The following is a 22,709-nucleotide window of genomic DNA, read 5'->3' as shown; positions in this document are numbered from 1 at the left end:
CGATGATCTATTCATTGCCTTATTTATAAGGAGAATAATTCTTTCATAAAGTCTAATGATAAAAAATAAGTTCCCCTTTTCAAATTTTGTTGAAACAATTTATACACTTTCTGTATTTTCAGTCTCAGATTCTCAGAATCTGAGAATTTGTTGTCTGAGAAACTAAACATTATTCATTTGGGGTTTGGAATTGAGAATCAAACAAAGTGTTTTAAATTATTCTTTATGGTACAGGTTGCAAGTAATAGCAGAAAACATAATTTTGTCGTTGAATGAGGAATACATTGATGACAATCAACAGTTGACATTGAGAGAGGGAGATGAAGTAGCAGTCATTCCTCCCATCAGTGGTGGATAGAAGGAAAATCATCCTTATAGATAGGTATTGATAATTATCAGAAGCAATTTAATCTTTGTGTAGAGGTTAACTGAAAAAAGTTAATATTTGTGTTAATTTAAAACTACACATGTATACTTCTTTTTGTACTTATTAGCTATTTACAATCATAATTATTTAAGAGATGTAATTACAAAAGAGTTTCATCAAATTCAATTCTCTTTATGTAAAAACCTGCAGTAAAAACTATTGTCATTTAATCTCACTAATCTTCATTGTTTAACAGACAGAATGGACTATATAGAAATCACAGATGAAATTCTTGATGTCAATAAAATATCACAGATGGTAACAGACCCAAGTTGTGGAGCTATATCAATATTTGTTGGTAAATGAATTTTTTTCCTCAATTTTTTTTTAAAACCACTAAGTAAACATTACAAACCTTACTAAACAACTTATAAGGAATGTAGACCTCTGAGGCACCATGTATTGGCAAAAAAATGTAATTCACTGTATATACACAACCCAGATATATACATGTACATGTATATACTGATGCATGATGATAGGAAATGTACACCAGTAAATCTTTGCATTTTTTTTTTGTTTTGTAGAATCATTAGAAATTGTTGTGGCTCTGTTTATGCAAATTCAGTGTGTATAGTCTTCATCCATCATGAATTAACATCCCCAGTTAAGAAATGATGAGAAACATTCTTATTAATTCATACAAAAATTACATCTCAACGAATCTTGGAAGTATTGATAATCCAAAGACACTAGTCTCCAAGAATTTAAGTGATTCCATAATATTTATTTGAAGTTTTCAGGATTATATATGAATTGATGCATTTTGTTTTAATTATTTATGGTTATTTTCAGGAATAACCAGAGACAATTTTGACGGTAAAAAGGTTTTGAGACTTGAATATGAAGCATATAAACCTATGGCAAAAAAGAAGATGAAAGAAATATGTGATTCCATTCGTAAACAATGGGAGATACATAGTATAGCCATGATTCACAGAATTAAGTAAGCACTTTCATTGTCATGTACATGTATCAAATGAGGCCTTCTCGTTTTCAAAGCCAGAAGGCAAATTACCAATATCAATCATACGTAAACTTTTGTGTGCAGAGCTCCATTACATTAGATACATCTACATTATGGTCCACAATAAAGGGCTTAAGATTTATAACAAAGAAAATTTCGGGAATGTATTAAACCAAGTTTTATTTGCTTGCGAAAAAATTTGCAAGGTTTACAGGAAAGTTTACAGCAAAATTTAGTTGCCGCAAACTACCGGTAGTATATTACTGGTCGATTAAAAATTACCAGTGAAGAAGCCATGAAAACCTACTCCTAAAATCAAGATACATCTTGTATTTTTGCTTATTGTAGTGTAGTCCCCATCTCTGAGGCCAGCATTGTCATTGCCATTTCTTCCCCTCATAGAAAGGAGTCACTACAGGCTGTGGAATATGCAATCGACACTCTAAAAGCCACAGTGCCCATCTGGAAAAAGGTACCGGTAATAGCAGTTTAACCTAGGCGTTATTCTTAAGGGTACCGTATGCAAGGACATATTTTAAACTTACTATTTTATTTTTGCCCCTTCTTCCCCATTTAAGACTGGGCGATTTTTATTTAAATTACTGTGTTAATTAAAAAGGGTAACTATAATTACACAACTATGTCATAGCAAATCCAAGACAAACTGAAACCATTTGCAAGTGAAGAAGGGTGAAAAAGAAAACACATGGCAAAAAATAAGTCTATATACAGAAACTCATTGTTTTTTATCATTTACATGCATAATTAGCAGTTATCCTTCTAGAAAAACCATTTTAATGTGTAAATTAAGATATGGACACTCAATGCTTGTACTTCTAGGAAATTTATGCAGATGAGTCATCCAGCTGGAAGGAAAACAAAGAGTGTTCATGGAGTAAAACGTGACAAAGTGTAGAGCATTTATAGACTTACATGTAGTCTGGTTATGAAGAAAGCCAAACTTTATCCAGTAGATGGACAAGATACAATATATCCTCTTTTTAAATGCTTCAGGCAGAATTTCTTGATTATTAGAGAGGTAAATTGAAATTTGTTTAATTGCCAAATGTGTGATATTTTCAAATCTGAAGTTCTTAGCACACATACATGTACATGTAGTATGTTATGGGGATTAAGATTATTGGTAATTATATAATTTTAACTGAAAAATTACTTTCACAAATGTAAAATTGAACATGGGTGTGTGGAGAGATGCTGTACTTCAAGTTAAAGATGAATTTGAATCATGCAGTGCTTTTTTACTGTTCAAGTATGATAGAAAAATATATATTTATTAGTATTGTAATACATGTAATCAGAATATTTACATTGATCATAAAAAATTAGTACTATAATTTATTGTATTCTTATGTATACAACAATGAATTGTGTGCATAAAAATAGTACATGTGCTTGATATTTCAAAATTCCAATTTAATTGTGATACATGAAGAAGTATTGTGGTATGTTCATGTATTAAATGTTTAATACATGTACTTCTTTTCATTCATGTTCTCATATGAATTTAGTGGAAAGAGTACTAGTATTATTGAGCATAACATTTAAAAGAAAACAAACATAACATTTAAAAGAAAACAAACATACAGTATACTGTAAACGTATTATATTTGGTGTGTATGATATTTGGTGGAAATAATTTTTAAACAAGTTGGCGTGGATTTGAAATAACGTATTCCTGAATGTGACTATTCTTATACAGATATGTATGGCATTTAGCGATGTACTTGATTTAGCAGAAGCCGCATTCCACCAAAAGCACTAAATAGAATACACAGCCAAATGTAGTACGTTTACAGTATTAGAGAAATACTGTAGATTCCTAATGAAACGCAAGGAGTTAATATCCGGGTAAAATCATGAGAAGCACATCTCTCGGATTTTAAAATCTCACTAAATTTTTTGACAGATTTAAAGTAAATGAAACTATGACAAAAACTGGATGTTTGCGATTTTATATTCTGGCGATTTGATGCAAAACAGTCAAATTGTGGAATTAAGTACTCATTTAAAATGAAGAAATTAGAGTATGGATTGTAATATCTGTTGACTTTGTTGAGTCATCCTTATTTTTTAAACAGTAATGAGAACATTCAATGAAATGGCCTATAGTCAGTCAGCGTATGATGATGGGAATTGTGTGCAGTAAAAAATATTTGCAGTTTTTCCAAACCTTGCAAGATTTTCTTGCAGACTAAAAAGATTGTGTACAGTCCAGCATATGCTTGAATGTATCCATTCATATCATCAGTTTTGAACATGTTGATTTGAATTTTAATTGTGCAAGACATCATTCTAAACATTTTATTCTGTATTTTTGTTTCTTTAGGTAATAGATATATGCAAAAGTGTTCAATTTGCAAAAATATATATACAAAAAATTTGATACAATATCATATCGTATGATATAATTTTCTACAATATAATATTATATAATATTGTATCATAAAATACAATAGTGACCTATCATACAGTACTTTATCGATATTTTTTGCGACTTGCAAGTTTGATAAAAATCCAGTGTCATCTAGTATTGATAAATGAAAGCCATTATATAGATAGAAATTATTTATTATGACTTATCCTTCTGTCTTTGTTTAAAATACATCAAATACATTTCCAAAATAAATATTCCCTCACAGATCTGCAGTTCACTATGGTCTAACCTGGAAGAAAAAATCGAATACTTTAATACATTGTAACTTTTAAAGTTTCATAAAAATAAAAAATGAATCTTCAGTTATATAAAATACTAATTTTGTTCATTTTATTATCATTTTTGTTTTTATTTTTTGGAGGGGGGTGTTAAAATCAAGAAGCTTTATGCAAATCTAATCGTATTCAATTGCTCAAAGTTGTCTCTATGGAATAAGAGAAAAATATCGGTACTCGTACATGTATAAGGTAAAGGATGGTAATGACAATATGCAACTAGAACTGTCCTAATGGGACTAATACCCCCGCTAGGCTAATTTCAAATGGGACAAATAATTGAATTGAATAATATAGGTTTGGAACACATACCAAAAAAAATTTCTAGAATTGTAAAAAAAAAAAAAAGTTAGTTAACAAAGAAAAATTAAAATCAAAATTGTCAGAATTTCACTGTAAATACATATCTATAACAGTAATACATTTACAAATGTATGTATTTGATGATATATTTTTTTAATTTAATTGATTTAAAGAAAAACCAACAAAATGACAATAACCCCTCCCTTTGCAATGAATAGAAATACTGGTAGCCAAGCAATGCTCTTCTGTTGATAAAACTTTCAATATCTTTCTAAGTAGAGTCTTGACAGATGCAATTAGTTGTTTCAAATTTTCCTCACTTTCTCCTATGGCACAATGGAACTTCATATCAGAAAATTGATCCCATAGGACTATGATTTTCTTTGATGATCTTGTTAAATTTAATAAAATCCCAAAACATTACCATAATTACCATAGTATGTAAAAATATGTAAAAAAGAAAATTTAATATTACAAACAATTTTAAAATTGCCAAAACACTACAATCATATCAGTAATTTTGAATTTCATTTAAATTAATGCCCAATAGGGTCACTTCATCAATTTACTTGACAAATGAATTTAAACAACCTCTAAAAATAGTTTAACTTCTTTATTAATAATTATATTATTTATTTCCTTATTATGATAGACCTTTTGGTTTACATGAAACAGTTTTAAAATAGCCCCAAAACCATCACCCATTTTACAGATTATCAATTTCCCCTAAACACATGCTCCATCTGAACCATGGCTCAGATAATGGCTCCCTTGGGACAAATGAATTCAGCCACACTTGTCTTTGATGTTCTTATTAGCTCCTAAGAATTTATCATTGACAAACAAAAACTTTGCATTGTCAGTTGATAGAATACTTATAAAAAATAATTTTTTTTTATTAATTAAGACATAAAGACAAAAAACTCCATCTGGATGTATTTATATAAATATATTTTAGAGTGTTTTCTATTAATTAATTAATAAAATCTGTAAGGATTACCTTCCTTACTTTTCAACATTAGTGTACAATATATAGAATAAGGAATATGAAAACTGTCATAAAATCATTAAATCTTGTCTGATCTTAAAAAAAATTGCAGGTGCACATCTTCAGATGATGTTCAACATATGTACAAATTTTCAAACTGTTCCATGCAGTAATAAAAAATTCTATAGGGGGGACAAAGTTGCGTCTACAGACAGACGGACAGACGGACAGGGTGAAACCAATATACCCCCCTAAACTTCGTTTGCGGGGGTATAATAAACTTCGTTTGCGGGGGTATAATGATAAATAATAGAAGACTAACATCTGGATTGTGCGCCGGACTTTTATGATCTGCTCCTGTTCTGAGGGGGTTATGGTATTTAGGATCTCATCTCGCTGACTGGCATCCTCTACAGAGGCAGCAATGGCCTCCATTCTCTCCTGTTTGTCCAGCAAACGTCTACCATACAAAAAGGATTGATGATTAAATAATTTTCAAATGGAAGTTTGACAACAAAATACTGTAAACATATTATATTTAGTGTGTACGAAATTTGGCGGTATTGCCTTGAAAGAAGAGGATCCTTATGAATACATATACATGTACCTGTGTTCATTTACTTCTGTTTCTTTCTTCACCATTGCATTATACAAGGCCTACAATCAAAATCAGACTTATACTACAATTTTCTGCAGATTTAAATAAAATTATAAATACCAGTAAATCAAATCTTGATCAAGTACAGCTTTTTACAGCAGTGCTTTAGTAAAATATACACATGTATATCAGTATTCATCTAAACCACTTCCCAGCTGAATTCTTCTTTGAAATTTGCCACATCCTAACACTGCTAGAGCTGCTTAAACTACTGTTACCTTGTAACACCTATTCAGCACCATAGACGCCACGTGCTGAATGTTGACAGTAAAAAGGAAGAAGGTCCGGGAGGGGGCGTGGTCAGGGGTCTTGGAGATTTCCTGGAATTATTAACTTGCACTAGAATTTTGTTGAGTGTCAATCAAAATCAAAGTTTCTTGACAGCTCAAAAATTGAGAAAATAATATTCATCTCTTTAAATGTATGTAACTTACTGTAGTGGTGATGAAGTTTTCTGAGAATAAGGTATATAGAAGGTCTTTGGCTTCCTTTGCGGATATCATGACAAAATCTTCAATCTGAAAATTACGATAGCAATATGTACATCAATTCAAAATATCTACTGAAGCATGTATTAAATCAAAAGAATTGTTAAAAATACATGTACCGGTATATGTTTTTAAGTATTTAATATATTTATGCAATAATGCAAACGTACCTGCTTCTGTTCAAGATGCTTTTTTAACAGTAAAACTCTGAATATTCTCAAACATTTTGACCCAAACCTGTTAAGAATATGAAAGAATAAAGATACTGTGGTTTCATCAATATTCGTTGAATACAAATTTTCGTGGATTTCGTAGTTAAGTTGATCCACGAATTTAAATGTTCATTGAAATGCAATTTCTATTAATATTTTGTATTGATAGGCAGGTTGGCCACGAATTTACGTATCCCTGAAACTGTGATTTTTACTTTATCCATGAAAATTGATACCCTCAAATATTAATGAAACCACAGTAATGAATAAAAAATTGAAATTTCATTTCTTTTGTTCTAATAATCAGCACCCTTAAAATGTTTATCTACTACATTCAAATCTGGCTTTATACTATAGCATGCATGGTTGCTTTGCTGACCTTAGTCCTTTCACTTTGACCCTGACCTTACATAGCCAATGACCATGCCTTTTATACAGGATCAAATTTCAAATGTGAAGCTTTTATTATAAATTACATATGTATAGTTTTTATATATCGGGTTCAATTACCTTTCCTGTACAACAGATTCTATGTGAGCCTTGACCAGTTGTGCAAGTGCTTCATAAATGTCTGTCAATGTTAAGGATAGAGCTCATTAACTGGGATACAAATGTATCATTGCTTCAAGCAAATTATTAAAAATCTACCCAGTGGTCTACTACCAAGTCTATAATTTTGCATAGGTGCTAAGGAAGTTTAGTGAATAATTAACAAATTTTATCACATAAAATCTGATGATGTACATGTAGGAGTACAGGTACATTTAATTATTGTGATAGTGTTTGCAGTGAAGGATCGTCCAACAACATGTGCCTTCACAATCAAACTGCAAAACTTACAAGAAATTGCATTATAAGAAGGTACTAGTCATCTCAAAAGTACAATCTGATAATGAAAGTAAACAGTAACTTGATTTACTACTGAAAGGATACTGATGGAATACATCCCCCCTCCACTGTCTCCAACCTTGGATAGGAAATTTGTCTGAAAAAAAACACAATGAACATTATGTAATTATGTGATGAACAATGGATAAACAAAGAAAAAATGTATACCGGTAAATAAAATTTCACTTCCTCCATCTACGATTAAATAAAAAAACGTTGTTTGCTAGCTACTGTAGATTCCTAATTAAATACGAGAATTAATATCTGCATAAAATTGTGAGAAGCACATCCCATGGATTTTGAAATCTCGCTTTTATTTTTTTGAACAGATTAAAATTAAATGAAACTAGGATAAAAATTTGGCATTTGCGATTTCACATTCTCGCAATTTGATGCAAAAGTGTTGAATTGCAAAATTAAGTACTCCTGTAAAATAAAGAATTTACAGTATCAAATAAACATTAGTTGGCATACATTTTTCTTTCTTTACCCAGTACAATATCTCGTACTCTCTGGGATTACAATATGACATACCATTGAGTCATTTTGATATTAAAACAATGTGACAAATTTTTTAATTATTTGTTCTGCCTAAATATTCTTCAGAGGAATAATGTTACCTGTATTTGTAAAGGTTTTCTGTTTTTAATTAAAAAGGCCTTTGTTTCTGGAAAAGGACTTTAACTCCCCACGCAATGATCATTTTTAATCATCTCCTTTTAAAATATGATTCTTTATTTGAAAAACTCGAAGGCCTTTTACCTAGGATGCTTTATACTGAGATTGGTTGAAATATAGCCTCAGTAGTTTAGGAAAGATAAAAAGAGTAAGTGAAAACCAACAGATGCTGGACAAATTTTGAGCAGAAAAGCCTTTAGCTCAAGTATAAAACTAATAACTCTTTGATTTTATTTTACAGAGAAAATTCACATTTAGTATACACCTGAATATTTAACTTGCATCTAAAAATATTTCTTACAGAATCATCACATATGAGTGACAAGTAAGTCTCCAGCAGGGGGCGTGCCATTAGGTCTTTAGGCAGGGCATTAAATATCTATTAATAGAGAAAAAACATAATTATGTTCAGGTTATATTAAAATGTATAGTCAAGATATCCAAGGATTACCGGTATAAATATGGTATAAAAGTAAAAATACTTCAAGAAACAGTGGTTAGGACTTCACACTTTGACACATCCATAGTACATGTATTCAAAAAGTTGTGTTTGAGATACTTATATTTGTCAATCATAATGCAAGAAAGACAACAGTTCCATCAAGCTTACCTCTGTAACAGATATGGGGGTCGTAACAGTGGCCATTCCAGCCGTCTTGACTTCACTGACCCTCAACATTGCTCGAAGTACTTCCCCAGCACTCTGGAAAATAGAGTAATTAAATCTAGTCATGAATTTGTGTCAGATAAGAAAATGTGGATGGGCAACATGATGTTGTGGCAGTATTGAAAGTGAAGTAGTCTTCAATTCTTGTGAACTTTTGTAAGACAACAAAATTTTACTCTTAATGTATGGATGAGCAACTTAATTATGTGTAGTAGGACCATCATTATAAAGCCGACTGTCAGTCTTTGATTCTTTTACCCCAAGAAGTGAGACCAACCATGGCTTATCAACAATGGAGTATAACTTACTCTATCAATCTTGCTGGAGATTGCTTGTACAATGGCCTGGTCTCTAAACATTTGATGGAATCGCTCATTGTTGACCCTCCAAAAAATGCCATCCCCTTCATCATCAGCTGGCCTCTGTGTACCAACAAATCAATAAATCATTCACAAGTCGCAATCAAATTATCACAAAAATCATACTTGACAGAATTTAATGTCTATAAATCAATTACTCATTAATATGAAATACAGTAACTTTGTTACCAGGGAGCTAATTGTTTTACTGTTATAATATTGGTGTTTCGCTCCAAAGAAAAGAGAAAATGTTTTTCCTTTGGGCAAAGGAGTCTCGCTCTTTATGATTTACAATGCAATACCAATTATCAATGAGATGTATAATGTATAAGACCAAGCACCTTTGGGTTCAACATCCTTATGTTCATGAACTGGTAGACCTTACATGTACAGTATACTTTCTTTGAATGTGCCTGATAGATAATTTCAGATTTATATTGGTTTGCTTGTAATGTTAACATTTGCTGTACCTCTCCCTCTACCTCAGACTTTGACCTTTTGGCTGGTGGACCATCATCATGTGATTTTTTCCTCTTTCTTGACAAATCTGGATTTTTTTTTACAAACAAACAAAAAATCAATAAAAATCATGCCTATTATAACTCTGTATCAAACTTCAGATCATGTCAAAGATGCCTTGTCAACAATACCTGGTAATCTGTACAGAGTCTCCTCCTCTCCACTCACTTCAAGGCCCACAACTTTGTTTGATTCAGATTTGATTGGATCCAAGCATCTTTGCAGAAAATGTGTCCTCACCAAGTTAGAGAACTTGTCAACCACGAAACTCTCCGAGATCTTTTGCTTTCCTGCACAGTACATCACAAATTTTAAAAAGTTTGTTTCAACCTAAAAATAATTGCAGGTTTCAACATTTGTATGTACAGTCAAACTTGGTTAGAGAAAATTTCTGTGGAACTGTGAACCTTATTTTCATTCATAATACTGTAGATTCCTTTTTTCACACTGGTACTTAATATTGTGATCCTGCAATTTTGTATCAAATGGCAAGCAAATAAAATTGCTAATGCCAAACTTTAATAATAATTTCTTATAGTTCTCAACCGTCATAAAGATAATAGCAAATTAAGATTTTAAATCTACAAGGGGTATTTCTCATTATTTTATGCTGACATGAATTCCCAGCATTTGTATTTAATTAGGTATCTTGAGTATCTCTTTATTTAAATCCTAAGAATAGAGAAAATTTGAAATAAAAAATGTTCATGTTGGTATCATCATCAATTTACCTATACTGGAGAACTAAACCATCCTATAGTAAATTGAAAGGTTTCTGTTGGAATAAAATTCCTTAGATAAAAAGTCAAAAATAAAAAAGATATATTTGCTTACTTTCCACAAATGCATGTTACAGGTACATGTACCTATTTGTCATAAATTATGCATTAAATGACTTTTATTGTTCATATACATGTATATCTTTGTTTAACAGGAAAGTGTTTGTTTTTAAATACCTGAAGTTTCAAGTGCTTCATTAAATCTCTGCATCACCACTTCAATGACTTTTGACATTTGCACTTGACCTCTCTGTAAGACATCCTCCAATAGCAGTTCAGCAGCATCTCCATACAAAGTTTTTGCACAATAAATATACTTTGGAAACCACAATCGGTTTAGAATCTCACTAGTCCTGATTGAGTATTCAATAAACCCTCTCTTGTGTTGTCCAAATGTCACTATGTTTTGCTGTATTAGAATGCACAAAATTTTCTTCACCTAAAAAGTATAACAATTCAATCAGGAACAAGAAATAATAACTTTTATATTTATAATTTTAACTATAAAAAGTTATTTGAGTTTCAATTCATTAAATTTTTTAATTTATTCAGCCCAGTCCTTGTCAACTAATCATTAGCTGTTTCAGTGTTTGATTTCATTGATTCAGAAAATGAACGCATATGAGTTATTGCTTGGTGTCATTAGCAACAGATATAACAAGATATACCAGTAAATCTTGACAGAATCATTCCATTTCAAGCAAAAAATATATTACATGTGTGTATATATATAGGTGGTAGCATTTTGCATTTAATAACTGTGTCCAAAGTAAAAACAGTGGTTTTATCAATATTGAATAACAATTCTTATGAATTTCATTACTGACTATCTAGGAATGAACTATTCATTGAATGCAATATCTAATAATACCTGAACATTGTACAGTATCATTGATCATAAATTAATGTATTCTAGAAACTGTGTAGCCCCCTAAGTTTTGAAAAATTGATAATTACTAATACATATATTAATGAAACAACAGTATATTGTAAAGTTTTGTGTATAGTTTACACTTTTTCAGTCAAAATTTGATCAAAAGTGTAAAGTAAGTATATATAGAATTTTTAACCCTAATATGAGTTGCATTGTATGCAGGGTTTACACGTACACATAAGTTATTACATCAAAGATACCCAATTTTTCAATTTATTAGTTATCTAGGTTCAATGAAGGGTGTACAGAGATATACCCTGGGTTGTATTCCATATACCCAGAGGCCAAAGGAAATGGGGTAAATCCCTGTGCACCCTTGATTGAACCTGGATAACAAATCTATTTCCTATGTAAACCAAATAAACCTGTTTATGTGCAATTATCGTCCTTGCAATAACCGATACCGCCTAATGGAATGCTGGAGAAAACGTACCCAGGAGAGAACGTACCCAATTTATAGGGTACGTTTTCTCCCAGGTACGTTTTCTCTTGGAGAAAACGTACCCTTTGAAAATAATAAATAATGGTTTTCATGGATATTTTTAAATGAAACAAAATAAAATATACAATGAACATTTGTAGCATTTCTTGCTGTTGTTTTTAAATGCATAGTCACGTACTTAAATTATTAAGACAATAATTTGTAACATACACATAACTGCCTGAGCAGTTTAATTAGTCGACAATTAATACACCATAAACAAGACCGTTAAATAATTAGTTTTTATTGCAATCTCATTTGGAGAACTAAATGATGAGTATCTCAAGAAGTCGATATCGCGTTATTTTTTTTTTATTTTTTTTTTTTTACATTTTTTTGAAATTTATCTATAAAACAAAGTTGCTTAATAAAACCAAGTCCACATGGAAACAACTACGAAATGTAACATTGAACAGTCAATTTGCTTCTGACGCCAATGACATGCTGCTCAGGTATTTAATTGATTATCACTATAATTAAAATCAGGGGATCTCGCATGGAGAAACTCAAATCGGTAAGGCTACCGATAAATGGATAATTAGAAGAAGTAGTCAGATAACACTTTATGACAGGTCATTATTTTGTACTAAAATAAAAGTTGCTACAATTATTATGAAGATATTATTCATAAAATGAATATATTTCTATACATCTATGCATTGAAATATGCATTAAAGAAGCATTTGAAAATTGTATAATATGTCCAACCCCTTCAAATTTATAAAGTATTAAATTCATATATCTATAAAACTCTTACATTTCTGTATATTTATTATGCAAAATAGTATTTAAAAGTATTAAAAACTGTTAAGTAGTATAATTATGATTTTCATAGCTAGGGTACGTTTTCTCTTGGAGAAAAACGTACCCTAGAGATTGGGTACGTTTTCTCCTGGGTACGTTTTCTCTTGGGTACGTTTTCTCCTGATACCGCCTAATGCACTGTTTTAAGGCTTTTGTTGTTAGTGGTGATGATGGCTTTTTATTGTTGTTGTTTTTTCAACTTTGTTTTTTTTTTAATATTACCTTTTGAGAGGTGGACAGGCATAGCCTACATCCTACATGAATGTAGGCTATGCATGTCCACTTCTCAAAGAGAATATTTTTGGTGATGCAATATTTTATTCAGTTGTGCAGTATTCTTTTTTATCCTTAATATTCACCTGTTCAGTGTCCAAGTGTGTTTCTGACGAAATAAGATGAAGTGGTGATGGGGATTTTTGTAGTAAATATTTGCCAACTACTGACACCTGCTCCCCAAATTGCTGGAAAAGTAAAAATCGGCACACATCGTGCTGTCGGCGAGTCATTTTTAAAGCAGGAAAATACTTCCTGCTGACTAAATGAAGAACCAATCTTAGTAAACGGTCAGTTTTCCGGAAAAAAAACCCACATTTTCTCCTGTATGATTTCATTCAAAGTGGATAGAGCTCGGCAGTTGACTTTTAATATATTTTTTCAATAAATATTAATGTAAAGGTCTTAATAAGAAAGAATTTTTTTTTTAGAAGAAAACCAGTTCCTGATGTCCTGTTGTTGCACTGCCTTGGAGAGAAGGATGATCTGTTTAGACATCCATGAACATCTTTTGAATGATTTGACTTGTGTATACATTGTACAATTTATTTACGCTATATTATTAAATCAATATCACATGAACTGAAATATTAGTTTACATATGCTTACAGAAACACATTTCATGAAATCTCTCTTAGTTTCATGGTATCAAACAATGCTTGATTTGTGAAGATTTTATTTCTTTGTAAATTCTTGTTTCATATTTATAAAAATATGAAAAATTTCGTAACTGTTACGAATATCTTTTACATTTAAAGTAAAACACATTCAACTTAAAATTCATAAAAACTAATAAATAGATAAAGATGTACAAACAAGTGCTTTCTTTGTAAAATTAGAAAGAAATACACAAATCATATCAAAGTTTCTATGAAAAAAAAATTCAGAAACAAAACAAATATCCAGAATTATTGACAACTACCATAAAATCACCAGAGAAATCACAGAGGTTATTCTTGGAAGAAAGTCAATGGTCTTACGGTTCCATTTTTGTCATAATGAAGATGATGGACATCCTTAACATGTTTCTTCAAATTGTCCTTTCTGCTATATACACTAGAACACATTGGACATTGAAATCGATTGCCCATGTGATTGCTGATATGGCGTCGTAAACAGTCTTTGGAACTGACATGAGTACGGCAAGCTACGCACCAGAGTTTGCTTCCCATAACATTAGCATGCATGAGTTGGTGCTCCATAATGGCATCTCCTGAATGCAAATACTGCTTGCATATACTGCACACTAATGTTGTTAAACTCAGCATGCCTCGTTTGGCTTGACCTGAGGTGGATATAGGTGTACTTGATGAGGTAGGTTTACTTAGAGAATAAATATCTGTGAATGAACTTTGTTCAGAAGAGATTTCACTTTGGTTTGTGTCACCATTTGACATTTGACTCAAGCTTTCGATATCAATTACATCTGAGAGGTTGTAATCTTGGTTTGAGAATGAGATTTTGTTGCTTGCCAAACTTGAGTCATTGCTTTCCATGATATCTGATTCCCTGGACTCGTTTGGTAAACTAGGTAGGCTTTGGACTTCTTTTTGTGCCTGGAACACCTCTGTCTGATGATGCAAAAACTGAATATCCACCTCCCCACTTGGTTCTGGATTTATTTGCTCTGCATGGTGCATGACCACATGCTTCCTGATGCTTTGCAAATCTGAGAATTCTAGTCCACATGAGCTACAGTTGTAGTTGACAATTCTCTCCTGATTTCCCAGATTCCCTTCTTCCTTACCTTGCTGCACACTTTCTGTCACATAATCTTCAGACATGCTCTCATTTGGGTTATCAGCTGTTACTAATTCTTGCACAGTTTCCGAGTCTATATGTATTACCTCTTCTATTTCATGCTTGATTGGCACATTAATTTTTTCATTTTCCGGTGATCTATGCACAACGCTTTCAACTGTGGTGACGGTTTCAGATACTGGTTTTTGTTTAGTGGATTCTTCCTTTTCACACTCCATATCTTTTGATGAGGTTCCACTGTCCAGGCTGTCATTTGATCTTCTATTTTCTGATTCGTTTCCTTTGCCATTTCTATGCACGTGCCGTAACATGTGTGTTCGAAGATTGTCTTTCCTCCTAAATGTTGCTTTGCAGAAAGAACATGGAAAACCTACTGGAGTGAAATGTCCAAGACAATGTCTCTTCATGTTGGAGGTAGCTGAAAATTTAGCTCTGCAAACTGGACATTGTTGTCTCAGGTTATGTAACCTACAGTGCTCGCCAACTTGTCTGTAAGTTTCAAGAACTTGAAGGCAGACAAAACACTGTAAATCAAATCCCCTGCGCTTAAGAATGATCGACCTGGGATTTTTATGTGGGGACAATTGCTGGGATGACTTAGGATTGTTATATGATGCACTTGGTTCTCTGTTATTTGTTTTGAATCGTTCATGCTGAAAAGATGGACGAGACATTGCCATATATCTAGTAGCAACATGCGAACCATTCTGCAACTTTGTGTTAGGTCTATGGTGAGATGCTGTTTTTGAACACAATGATTGATGACCTGATGAAGTGTTACCCTGGGATTTTGATTCGGAATGCTTTTGTATGAATCTGTGTGATGTATTATAGGGCATATTATTAACTGCCTCTGAATCTACAGATTCTCCACTTAAATCTACAATGACTTTCTGAGCTGATAGAGGCTCTTCTTCTGCCACAGCTTCATTATTGTAGCTTTTAAATTGCTGTTGTTCTACTTGTATCCTTGAACTGCAAGACTCTTCTGATTTTTCAACCTGAGGAAAGGATTTCGGAAAATGTTTTTCCAATATATCACCAAATGGAAGGTCAATAACTGAGAGTGACGTTGGCACATCCAATTTTTGACTTCCTTTATAGTCTAACTGATCTCTGTGACAAAAGGAGGATTTCGGTCCAAGAGTTGTGCCATCTTTCACACCAGACCCTGCAAAGGATTAAAAGAAACCAAATTTTCATTACCAAATGAAAGATAAATTCATAAGCCACTTATATAATACATAATGCACTAAATAATTAAAGCATTATAAAGTGAACATATCTTACCTTGGGATTCTTTCAGTGTTGTTGAAACAGGTTGTTGAACAAATAGCACAGACACAACACCAATGATTTTGGATCCTGTTTGAGGCAATTCATGTTTACAAAATATTGATATTTCTTTCTTATCACAATCAATGTTAATGTTTGCTAGTCCACCAACCGTCATTTCTTATTTGTTGTCTAAGGTCGACAACAACTCTGTACCGGAAGTAAATAGAGTAAAATTAAACTAATTGACGACGGATGTCATTAGAAAAGATGAAAAATGACAAAGAAGGGATTGTCAATGTATGGTAAGCTATAATTATATAATGCATCGATAGAATAAAGTATGATATATTTTTCCTAAAGTTGTGCTATATTTATCATTTATACCTGTATATATTTTTTTAAATATACTTAAAGATATTCTTTATAAAATGTAAAGAATAATTGGTTGTTTTTAATTTAAGCCAAGCTAACAACTTCTTATTTCAAAAATACATGCTTGGAACTTTAATTTTTTTAAATATAACTGTTAAAAAAATAAAAAAAAAATAAACAAGTAAAATAGATTTGTTAGACAAACAGTTCACCATTTACATTGATTAGCTTTATCTTTATTTATTTTAGACAAGTCGTACATAATATCTTCGTATGTAAACTGGTCTAAATGAAATGTAATGAAATCTATGTTGTCAATGTAGAACTGGATCCATTTACTTACAGCAGATATTTTTAAACAAAAATTCCTAAAATATTATTAAAATAATAATAATCCCATCAGATGACTTCTCTTATACGGATACTATAATGTTTAAAGCATTTTGTCGTGTATTGCCGTGTATTTGCACACGCGTATTTGAAAGCCCTTTGGATTATTCTTTCAAATTGAGTAAACGTTTTGTAAAATCACAAAGCATCACTGACGAATTATTAGAACCATTTCAACAAGAGCTTGGACTTTTGGTAGTTGTGTCAAACAGCGTTGTGACGTAGGCCTGTCTATTTCATTGTAGGCCACTCAGTCATGGCTCTTTGAAATCAACAAGATTTGTCTGGCTTTTGAGCTAAGACTACGCAATCGATGTACATATTTCACTTGAAACCGCGTCACTTTTATATTGTTTTGACGCAGGGAATAGATGGCTACACCCTACTGATAGTCCAATGTCTTGTTAAAATGGTTCTAAAAAGCCTGTTTGTCGTCGGTTCAGGTCGTTAATTTATTCTTGTCAAACTCTTGATCTTACGAAAGACGAATAGGGCCACTTAAAAAAATATTTTTATCTCGTAATTACGAGATAAGATCTCGTAATTACGAGTTAATCATCTCGTTATTACGAGAAACGATCTCGTAATTACGAGAAAAGATCTCGTAATTACGAGAAAAGATCTCGTTATTACGAGTTAATTATCTCGTTATTATTACGAGTTAATTATCTCGTTATAACGAGTTAATTATCTCGTTATTACGAGAAAAGATCTATTTAATCTGTTGCGTTTCATTATTCTAATCTTTTTATGTAAAGTGTATGGACTACTGTAATGTCTATTGATATATACATACTTATCATAATCATCGTTTAAAAGCGTACGCATAATTTGATATAAAATCGGATCAAGCAGTTTTAAAGAAATTTCAGAAGAAGTAGCAAAGCAGATTGATTAATAAATTCATCGAACTGTTTATCAATAATTAAGAAGGATACGTGTAATTTGTTTTCAGACTCCAAAATGTTAGAATACAAAATCAATTATTTTCAATATACATGTAGGTTGTGTATAAACATATAAAACACAAATTCGGGTAAATCGTGTATATCCATATCCGTGACTGAAACTATAAAGTCATTAAAGTTATCTGTAACTTTTACGACTATAGGACTACCTGGTATTTACTTCGTAGTGGGATTATAATATATATAAGTTAAATAGTAAAATTACATGAAGTTCTTTCCTTTTATTCATATAAGATAAAATGTCAAATCCAATTATTGATATGTAGAAATTAATGAAAAATGATCGTTGTTATTTTTAAATATTAATCAAAATTGAATCAACGTTTCTTGAATGAAAAAGACTGAAATGGTGATCCAGTCGAATTCTTTCCAGAAACGCACCATTTTATGTAGATCCTTTCTCGTAATAACGAGATCTTTTCTCGTAATAACGAGAAAATTATCTCGTAATAACGAGATCTTTTCTCGTAATTACGAGATCTTTTCTCGTAATAACGTGAAAATTATCTCATAATAACGAGATCTTTTCTCGTAATAACGAGATAATTTACTCGTAATAACGAGATCTGTTCTCGTTATTACGAGATCTTTTCTCGTAATTACGAGATCTTTTCTCGTAATTACGAGATTAATTAACTCGTAATAACGAGATCTTTTCTCGTAATTACGAGATAATTAACTCGTAATAACGAGATCTTTTCTCGTAATTACGAGATAATTTACTTGTAATAACGAGATCTTTTCTCGTAATTACGAGATAAAAATATTTTTTATGTGGCCCTATTCGGCTTTCGTATGATCTTGATCGATTCGAAATAATTTTAAATAATTGATCAAATAAGGTTAATTTTGTGAGATGTTTATATGTGACTGAGCAAATTGCGTTTTACATTGTCATTGTCAAAATCAATTAAATTATAACTTGTTCATATGATATATCGATAGAAATGTTTTTTGCCATGTAATATACGAATAACATTAAGTTTTGTTTATTTTCTCATTGTTAAATGTTCACTAACTGTGATGCTCAAACGATGAAATGGTAGACTTTTCAAACTTTTTTACGTCTATGTCTAATTGCATTTTTACAGTTATTCAACCTTAAAATAATTTCTGTCTTTTCCAGGAAAATTCCACTTCCGCAGAAGTTTAAATTATCTGTCCACTTTCTCAATCATTAAATCCAACTATCTGCATTTAATTGCTGTCCTTAATTTACCGATTCTCCAGAATCTTAATTGTAACCCTTTTCCCTCAGTATTTCCAATGTTCAGTTTGGTTGTCTGATTTTTAAATCTTATGTATGTTCCATATATTTTTATCGTTGTTGGCAAAAAACAAATTTTCCGACCCTTTTGTATTAATTCAATGAAATATGTTCAAACCAATATGATTAGAGCGATATCGTGTTTAAAACTCAACAACATTGTTCCCATCTCATGGGTACTGAGATAAAGTTGAAAAAACAATTTTCATACTTCTGTTTTCACACATGAATATGCTTAGGCATTCACATCGATGCTATTCATTTCCTTAAAACGTCGACAGAGATCACAGAACGATTCTGCCATTTTAGAAAGCAATCTAATTCATCAAACTCGAAGACAAGAGTATCAAATACAAGCGAACAGACATATAACTTTATTGGGAAAAGATTAAGGCTTATCACCTTGTTTCAGCTCACTACAGCCTCAGGAATCAATTCTATGCCTTTGTTACTTTAATATCAAAATGCTCTAAATATGCAGTCGTCGCCACCGAATCAGATGAAGAATGAAATCTCATGGGTTATGCAGCAGAGACCATAAGAATGGACAGAAAAAGCCGTTTGTTCCTTTTCAAAGAGCGTAAATGGGTCTCCAAATGCTACTGCAATTTACATGTATCTGTGAACTGTAGCAGCAATTATGTAACTTCAAACATAAAGGTCGGTTTAGTAATCAAAAGTGAAAGCATTCAGTCTTCGTCATCAAAAGTGTGAATAAAATAGATAAGAGAGAAAAAATAGACTGTGGATGTCCCTTCGTTAACTTTTCATTGTAAACAGTTACACGAGCAGGTTATACAGACAACCTTTTGACTTTCTATGCATGTATGTTAACCTGCTTCTCTCTTACTCACATACTGAGTAATCCCACACCAATTTGGCCGATGACATATAATTTTTTTTGGCCAAAGTCATTGTCTTTTTTTAAGCATTTGCCCCCATCCCTCTCCAATAATCGCTGCAACGAATATATTTTGTTCATCATAAAAAAAATTACGCATTTTCACCACACTGAACGTACAATGGCCACAACAAAGGCGCGCTTGACGTTCCAAATATTTTTTACTTTAAGATTATTCCCAGTACTATAATAATAACGTATTATTATAGTACTAGAACTAATCTTGTACAGTAAAAAGAAATATTTTCAATGTCAGGCGCCTGTGGTCCACAAATGAATAATTAACAGTTATTTATCATATATTGTCCTTTTTGTAAAATTAGATTTCGTTTTCTACCTTAACTTTCAAATTTTTAAGAACTACGATTTTTATTTATCATTTGTCAAATTGTAAATCTCGAAATACTGTCGACACCAAAGCCTGTAAAAACCAAACACGTGTTTAAAAAAATCAAAATAGGATATATCATGTTAATTCAAACACAGTGAGAACGAAAGAATTTTAGGAAGTCCGCTCGCTTTTATTTGCTGTAAACAGTTTAGAGCTAAAAAGTATGGAACTCATTGTACACATTAACTGTGACAGGTAATGCTTATATTTTGTTATTCGCAGGGGTTTCAAGATTACCAGGGAGGCTTTTATTTCTTTAAGGACTCTTAATCTATGTTGCCGACCTTTATGGATTAGATATGCAATTTAGTCGACGAATTCCACCGAGTTAAAAGTCGGAAACCTCGGAAAAAAACAGAGGAAAAACATTTTTACTTTCTTTGTTTTATTGCAATTGCGATTGTTTGTTATGAAAGATAACCACGCAGTGCCATTGGCGGTGGTCTGGAAACATCATAGTAATTTTCTTTTCTTATAATCATTAAGGATATTTCCGGAAATCTACATGAGAGAAACGTCGTTTTTATGTTACGAAGAAACAACATATTTTGAAATTGTTCGCATATTACGAAATTTTCCCCACAGATACAAGGAATTATGTTTTCAAAACATTTTTCTGGTATATCTGTATAGTAAATAAAACCTTCTCTACCAATTCTTAAAATGACGCAGAAGATAACTAGGAAATACGTAAAGCCTGAATCAAGGATTTATTGATTTGTGATAAGTTTATATTTACCATCAAATGAATACATAGATGTTATCCTATGGAACGCCTCAACGCTTTATGTAGATAATCTCCATAATATGATGATACTTCAACATTATATGCTGATACTTTAACATTACATGATGGTACTTTAACATTACGTGCTGATACTTCAACATTACATGCTGATACTTTAACATTACATGATGGTACTTTAACATTACATGCTGATACTTCAACATTACATGCTGATACTTTAACATTACATGATGGTACTTAAACATTACGTGCTGATACTTCAACATTACATGCTGATACTTTAACATTACATGATGGTACTTTAACATTACATGCTGATACTTCAACATTACATGCTGATACTTCATTATATGATGGTACTTCACTATGCGGTAGTTCTAAAATTAGGGTTAGGGAAGCGTCGCCTAGGGAACGAAATATGCTAAAACTCAGAACACGTGGATGCCTGTAAAGTTTTTAACACTGGGCTGTTTCTCTGTTTCAGAGATTGATCAGATTGGACTAAGGTCCACTAAAACTTGTTAAGATCGAGATACTCAACAAATGCTACTATTTGATTAAGTGTTGTCTTTTAAATGGGTCATTTTAAATTTTAAAGAATGGCTGCATTGTGAGTTCATTGGGGCTCAGCGCATAAAAATCAGGGGGTACCAAAAGTCCTCCAGGGAATTTTGGTCTAAAAATGTGCATTCAGACCCAATCTTTTGGCGCTTAGTCAGAGCGAACAGCTAATTTTTTTTAAAAAAGCACCTAAACAAATACTTCTGTCATTCATGTTAAATTACATTTAGATTGGACTTATGGGGATTAATGGGTTCTTCCTGGAGATACACGTGAAAGAGTGGGCAATGAAAGCACTGATTTGTTCAACAGTACAGTTACTGCTAAAATCAGATTCAACAGCAATGCAATGCTTTATCCTTTGCATGATCTTATAAGTTGCATGTGTGGTTGTCGTTTGCCTAAATACATTGCACCAAAACAAATCGTATGTTTCGACAATATTTTTATTCAGTAGAGATCCTCTCTCATGAGCTGTAGTGTATTGTGTACTTCTTCAGTTCCAGCTTTTTATTTCTTTTATTTTTGTTTACACATAAATCCACATACACACATATTTCAGACATATTTCATGCATTTCAAGATTATACATATTGTAATATCTTATTAATTAAAAGGAAATAGATTATCCCTGTAGTGTGAAAACGTGTTTTCTTGCAAAAAAAAATATATAGATAAAAAAAAATAGCAGTAAATGAAAAGAGAAAAAGGGAGATATAGAAGATAAAAAAAAAATACAATAGAAAAGGGGATACATGTATCAAAATATTTGTTCACAAGTCAATATAATAAAAAAAAAAGAGAATAGTTTAAGCAATCACATATGTCATAAAACTTATTATAATTTTTCACAAATTGTTTGCCAGTGGTTTTCATAATTTGAGTATCTACAGTTTTTCAATAACATATATTTTCAA

At 31.7% G+C, this 22,709-nt stretch overlaps 3 protein-coding genes across 5 annotated transcripts; 1 reads left to right on the top strand and 2 right to left on the bottom strand.

The window, feature by feature from the left end:
* Positions 1–240: 240 nt before the first annotated feature.
* On the top strand, positions 241–3,553 carry LOC105321186 (molybdopterin synthase catalytic subunit). Of its 3 annotated transcripts, none has more exons than XM_066088530.1 (5): positions 241–382; positions 624–725; positions 1,223–1,373; positions 1,743–1,907; positions 2,235–3,553. In XM_066088530.1, the coding sequence occupies exons 2-4, from the start codon at positions 629–631 to the stop codon at positions 1,885–1,887; spliced, it is 393 nt and encodes a 130-aa protein (XP_065944602.1). In that variant the 5' UTR covers positions 241–382; positions 624–628; the 3' UTR covers positions 1,888–1,907; positions 2,235–3,553. The 3 variants fall into 3 exon arrangements, with proteins under 3 accessions (XP_065944602.1, XP_011417725.3, XP_065944601.1); XM_011419423.4 differs by having other exon boundaries at positions 1,743–1,866; positions 2,235–2,944; XM_066088529.1 differs by having other exon boundaries at positions 244–382; positions 616–725; positions 1,743–1,866; positions 2,235–2,951.
* A 148-nt stretch (positions 3,554–3,701) lies between these two features.
* Positions 3,702–13,421, bottom strand: LOC105324238 (DNA-directed RNA polymerase III subunit RPC3). Its single transcript, XM_034468224.2, has 15 exons — positions 13,242–13,421; positions 10,841–11,102; positions 10,016–10,174; positions 9,836–9,912; positions 9,315–9,428; positions 8,950–9,042; positions 8,641–8,718; positions 7,707–7,758; positions 7,284–7,344; positions 6,732–6,798; positions 6,508–6,591; positions 6,292–6,393; positions 6,023–6,072; positions 5,738–5,875; positions 3,702–4,078 (listed from the first exon to the last, which is right to left on the bottom strand). The coding sequence occupies exons 1-15, from the start codon at positions 13,386–13,388 to the stop codon at positions 3,985–3,987; spliced, it is 1,578 nt and encodes a 525-aa protein (XP_034324115.2). The 5' UTR covers positions 13,389–13,421; the 3' UTR covers positions 3,702–3,984.
* Positions 13,422–13,822: 401 nt separating this feature from the next.
* Positions 13,823–16,428, bottom strand: LOC117688956 (zinc finger protein 423). Its single transcript, XM_034468225.2, has 2 exons — positions 16,207–16,428; positions 13,823–16,087 (listed from the first exon to the last, which is right to left on the bottom strand). Exons 1-2 carry the CDS (start codon positions 16,367–16,369, stop codon positions 14,106–14,108), a joined length of 2,145 nt encoding a protein of 714 aa, XP_034324116.2. The 5' UTR covers positions 16,370–16,428; the 3' UTR covers positions 13,823–14,105.
* Positions 16,429–22,709: the final 6,281 nt, after the last annotated feature.

The sequence above is a fragment of the Magallana gigas genome, chromosome 6 (genome assembly GCF_963853765.1).
Source record: "Magallana gigas chromosome 6, xbMagGiga1.1, whole genome shotgun sequence".
Lineage (NCBI taxonomy): Eukaryota > Metazoa > Mollusca > Bivalvia > Ostreida > Ostreidae > Magallana > Magallana gigas.
The sequence above is the reverse complement of the archived record's forward strand: the minus strand, read 5'-3'. Positions and strand labels throughout refer to the sequence as shown.

Bases quoted from the DNA above. Each gene is read 5' to 3' on its own strand.
- LOC117688956 (XM_034468225.2), bottom strand. From the start codon at position 16,369: ATGACGGTTGGTGGACTAGCAAACATTAACATTGATTGTGATAAGAAA. The intron at 16,088-16,206 runs GTAAGATATGTT...AATCCTTTGCAG, and splicing joins AACACTGAAAGAATCCCAAG to GGTCTGGTGTGAAAGATGGC.
- LOC105321186 (XM_066088529.1), top strand. From the start codon at position 629: ATGGACTATATAGAAATCACAGATGAAATTCTTGATGTCAATAAAATA. The intron at 726-1,222 runs GTAAATGAATTT...GGTTATTTTCAG, and splicing joins AGCTATATCAATATTTGTTG to GAATAACCAGAGACAATTTT. The intron at 1,374-1,742 runs GTAAGCACTTTC...TGCTTATTGTAG, and splicing joins GCCATGATTCACAGAATTAA to TGTAGTCCCCATCTCTGAGG.
- LOC105324238 (XM_034468224.2), bottom strand. From the start codon at position 13,388: ATGACTCGCCGACAGCACGATGTGTGCCGATTTTTACTTTTCCAGCAA. The intron at 6,073-6,291 runs GTAACAGTAGTT...TTTTGATTGTAG, and splicing joins TGCTGAATAGGTGTTACAAG to GCCTTGTATAATGCAATGGT. The intron at 4,079-5,737 runs GTTAGTCTTCTA...TTTTTCTTCCAG, and splicing joins GTCCGGCGCACAATCCAGAT to GTTAGACCATAGTGAACTGC.